General features: G+C 51.6%; 1 protein-coding gene across 1 annotated transcript; it reads right to left on the reverse strand.

Annotated features, from left to right (window-relative positions):
* Nucleotides 1–1907: 1907 nt before the first annotated feature.
* On the reverse strand, nucleotides 1908–4445 carry LOC147979676 (uncharacterized). The gene is made up of 7 exons (XM_087515305.1): nucleotides 4285–4445; nucleotides 3646–3763; nucleotides 2989–3103; nucleotides 2894–2913; nucleotides 2255–2409; nucleotides 2157–2220; nucleotides 1908–2081 (listed from the first exon to the last, which is right to left on the reverse strand). The coding sequence occupies exons 1-7, from the start codon at nucleotides 4443–4445 to the stop codon at nucleotides 1908–1910; spliced, it is 807 nt and encodes a 268-aa protein (XP_087371431.1).
* Between the last annotated feature and the right edge of the window lie 617 nt (nucleotides 4446–5062).

The following is a 5062-nucleotide window of genomic DNA, read 5'->3' on the forward strand; positions in this document are numbered from 1 at the left end:
GTTATCCTAGGTGTAGAGGCCCGCTGTACGGGCTCAACCACATTGGAAGTTGTCTTCGGATCCCCGGATAACTTCCGAAGCGAAGAGTTGATCTTCGACATCGCACCCTTTCGCAGTGGCTATCACGCACTGCTGGGACGAACCGCATTCGCTCGCTTCAACACGGTGCCACACTATGCTTATCTCAAGCTCAAGATGCCGGTACCATGCGGTGTCATAATAGTTAATGGAAACACGGAGCGCTCCCTCCGTACCGAGGAGCACACCGCTGCCCTAGCAGTAGAAGTACAGAGTGGCCTTTTCAAGCAGAACCTTAATTCGGCGACCAAGCTCGCGGACGCTGTCAAACGAGTCCAGACTACTCTACAGTAGGACAGTCCAGCCCGTCAAGAGCTCTACTAGCAATTTGGCCTCCGTCCCAGTCCTGACCAAACGGCGGTGTTCGTACCACACGAACATAACTACGCACTCAAAATACCATGGGCATAGACAGAGGCATAACTAGATTGTGGTCCATAATACAGCTCAACCTCCCCTGGACACACATGCTCTCACATCTTCTTTCATCCTTTTCAGGTTTCTTTTCTACAGGCCTTTCCTGATGGCCTGATCATCGGTCCTTTCGAAGGATAGATACACCAAGACGGCAAGAAGCATTGATGTATAAGGGAACCTCTAGGTGGCCTTTTTTGACGATCACTCTACCTGTTTTTAGGACCCGCATGCAGCTCGCCCTTGGTCGCGGCATTTAAATAGCCCTATTGCTTATCGCACTACCTATACAAATATGCTTTGACGCATTAATCCAATTATAATGGAAACAGTTTGCGGCCCAAATTTTGCGGCCCTAGCTTACTACTTCAGTTTTTCTTCATAAACTTATCAATTGCACCCGTACACTTTGGTACGCCTTAATTCGCCAGGTGATTTACTACACTCCATTCTATGGCAACAAAGTCCGAACACTTTTACAGTATAGTTCGGCACCCTGAATTTCAGCATTACATGCATTGGCTCCGAATCATGTCTTTGGTCAATAGTTGGGTTGCCCGGCTCCTGTGCTTACTACCTTACGTTCCACTCTATCGACTAGGGTAGTAAAGGGAGAACTACTGCGATTGTGTCCTCGTTTATCCGGATGAGCACCTCAGTAGAGAAAGCCGAAAACTGACTGTCATGATGTGGCGTGAGCCAGTCGGCTGTTCGGAGGATAGAAATCTTTTGCGATTTTTTCCGCATTATGCGACGAATCGGTCTTTACCCGATCAGGTGTTTACAACACCCTAGTTCGGATTCATGAATACTAGTGGCTGCGCCTAAAATTCTATTGTCAAACTCCTATGGCTAAGTGAGGGTGATAAAGCCATATAGTCCAATTGCCTGGTTCGTTGCACTAAACATTTGGATAAAGAGTGTTTTAGATTCATCCCGAACACCCCCGTACTACCTACGTGGGGGCTGAAGCCGTCGACTGGCCAACTCTCAGATTTAAAAAAATGGCCGCACAGTAGGTAAAATTTTAAATAATAAATAACAAAGCATTATATTACATATCAGCCTTGTTTTCATCATACAGGAAGGGACAATATGAATGATTTCATTCAAAGATAATGTCTTTTGAACACTGCCCTTCTACAATGCGGGATCCCTTCAGGACATCTTCAAAATACCGCTCGGGCATGTGGTGCTCCTTGCCCGTGGGTGTCCTTCAGTCGCGAGCTTGACAGCGTCCATCTTCTCCCATTTTATCTTGACACGGGCGAAGGCCATCCGCGCACCTTCTATGCAGACCGACCGCTTGATGGCATCAAGCTGAGGGCATGCATCGACCAGCCGCTTCACGAGCCCAAAGTAGCTGCTGGGTACGGCTTCGACAGGCCATGGCCAGATTATCAAATCCTTCATGGCTAGTTCGGCCACCCTATGTAGCTCGACCAGCTGTTTAAGCTGATCGCTAAAGGGCACCGGATGTTCTGGCGCAAGGTATTGCGACCAGAACAGCTTCTCCGTTGAGCTCCCCGCTTCGGCTCGGAAGAATTCCGCAGCATCAGAAACACTGCGCGGCAGATCCACAAATGCCCCTGGAGAACTCCAAATCCGGGTCAGTAAGAGATACCTCTTCTTCACATACTTTCTTTGCATAATGAAAGCCTTACCCGGTGCGATTTTCTTGGCCTCTTGGATTTCCTAGAGGGCGCCTTGGGCTTCAGTCCGGGCCTCCTGTGCGCTTTGCCAAGCCTTAGCGAGTTCGGACTCTTGGTCCGCATTCTGGCGCTCCAAGGACTCGCATTTATTCACAGCGTCCTGGAGCTCCTGCTGGACCTCACCAACCCTAGCCTCATGCCTTTCACGAGTGGCTTGTTCCTTTGCCGCTCTCTCCTCTGCCTCGGCCAGGGCCTTCTTGAGGGCCTCTGTCGGTGTCAAAACCGGCGGATCTTGGGTAGGGGGTCCCGAACTGTGCGTCTAAGGTTGATGGTAACAGGAGACAGGGGACACGATGTTTACCCAGGTTCGGGGCCTCTTTATGGAGGTAATACCCTACTTCCTGCTTGATTGATCTTGATGAATATGAGTGTTACAAGAGTTGATCTACCACGAGATCGTAATAGCTAAACCCTAGAAGTCTAGCCTGTATGCCTACGGTATTGGGTATCCCCTATCCGGACTAAGTCCTCCGGTTTATATAGACACCGAGGGGATCTAGGGTTACATAGAGTCGGTCATATAATATGGAATCTTCATATTTGTTCACCAAGCTTGCCTTCCATGCCAAGGAGAGGCCCATCCGGACACGGGTACAATCTTCAGTCTTCATATCTTCACATCCCATCAGTCCGACCCATAGATAACAAGCCAGACGCCCGAGGACCCCTTAGTCCAGGACTCCCTCAGCCTCCACCTCGGTCGCCACCCCTAATAAATATCATAGCACTATGGTAAGCACAAAAACATTCACCCTTTCCGGACATGCACAAGGTCATTGCATACCTTGGGTGTCCTCCAGCTGCTTTTTTGCACGGCCGAGCTCTTCCTCGGTCCGCCCCAGCCTCTGCTTCAGTCCAGAGACTTCGGCAGCATGAGATCTCACAGCTAGCAGTGACGCCTGCTTATTCACAAAGACACATATGGTTAGTCTCCTGCAAAAAACTATTTGATCCTCTGTTCGGCTCTTCTTTCCGAACACCAGACAGAGTCTTAGGGGCTACTGTCTATACTGTAACTTTCCTTTCACATAAATGCAGTGCTCGCCTCAAAGCATGTTAGAAGGCTTGCGCAGGCTTCGGTCAGTCCGCTCTTCGCGTACTGAATCTTCTCAATCACCGCACCGATGAGGATACGATGTTCCTCGACAATGGAAGCACTTCACAACGCTTCCAGTAGAGTATCCGGTGCCTCTGGTTGGACAGAGGTCACTGGCAGAATAGGCATACCTACTTCTTTCGAAGGAAGCTGCTTGCCAGAATCCAGAGCCGTATAGGTCTCCGGGGCCGTATTCGGCTAGGGGCCGAATTGGACATGGCCCCCATCGCCAGTCTCCATGGGGATTCGCTCTCCCATGTGTCAGGCGGCCGAGATTTCACCCTCTGGCGACGCCCTGATAGCCTCCTGCGTCTCTCCCTGGCCCGGGGTCCTTCGGGACAGTACCTCGGTGTCATCCATGGCCCTGGGAGAGGAGGCCGCCAGAAGGGACCCACTGTACATCACCTTCGGGTCCAGCGAATTCCCCAAAGCTGAGGATCGCTCGAGGTCGGAATGAGTCGGACTGCAAGTGCATGATTCATCATGTCAAAACTATGAAGCAAAGAGGCTGATATATGAATGCGTCAGGGTCTCTAGATACTCACGATTCGGCCAGGGGCTTATCTCGGGGGCGCCGCTCTGGGCTGCTATCGATGTCCCATGCGGAGTTATCCGCGTGAGATACTTTCCCCTTCTTGGACGCCTCTGCTTCCGGAGTTGTGGAAGCCGCCCGCTTCTTCCTTCCCCCCTCAGGGGGAGAGTTGCTTTCCTACTCCTCATCATCATCTCCGACAACAGAGGAGTGAGTTTCGGCGTCTTCGGACGTCATGTACGAAGTGCCCTTGTAACGGAGGCCACCTCTGGTCCCCTTGGCCTTCTTCTCGGGCGCCTGGTAGGGCGCCGGAACCAGCATCTTCTTCAGAAGCGGGATGGCTGGTTCCTCGGGTAGCGCAGCCAGACACTGAATCCACTCCGCCTTCTTTGTCTAGGGCTGGGCAAAGAAGGCGGAGTGGATTCAGTGTCCGGCTGCGCTGCCTGAGGAACCAGCCATCCCGCTTCTCTGAAAAAGCAAGTAAAGGATTCACCTTGAAATGCAGAAGTCTTATCAGACTGGCGGGATGGGCCAGGTTGTGCCCACGGTCCGTGGTCGTCTTCGGCCACATCTCGTTGGCCTTGAAGAGCACCTTCCAGATATCTTCTTGCATAGTTCCGAAGAATCGCTGCAAGGCCAGGTGCTCAGCCGGATCGAACTGACATAGATGGCAAGCCCGGCTCAGGCATGGAAGGATTCGGCGAACTAACATCACCAGAATCACGTTGACAAGTTTGACGTTCTAGTCCACCATGCGCTAGATGCTCATCTGCAGCGTTGTCAGCTTGTTTGACGAAACCCAATTTAGGGACTTCTCTAGCCAGGAGGTGAGCCGCATTGGGTTGCTGGACTTGAATTCTAGAGCTGCGGCCTAGGTGGCGTCGCGGGGCTCTGTGATATAGAACCACAGTTGCTGCCACCCTTTGACGGTCTCCATGAAGAAGCCTTCGGGCCATGTGACGTTGGGCATCTTGCTCACCATGGTGCCTCCGCACTCTGCGTGTTGGCCGCCCACCACCTTCGGCTTCACGTTGAAGATCTTTAGCCACCATCCGAAATGGGGTGGGATGCGGAGGAAAGCCTCACACACGACAATAAATGTCGAGATGTTGAGGATGGAATTTGGGGCTAGATCATGGAAATCTAGCCCATAATAGATCATAAGTCCACAGACGAATGGGTGGAGTGTAAATCCCATCCCGTGGATGAAGTGGGGGATAAAAACTACCC

The sequence above is a fragment of the Triticum urartu genome, chromosome 3A, assembly GCF_056163025.1.
Source record: "Triticum urartu cultivar PI428250 chromosome 3A, HENAU_Tu73, whole genome shotgun sequence".
NCBI lineage: Eukaryota > Viridiplantae > Streptophyta > Magnoliopsida > Poales > Poaceae > Triticum > Triticum urartu.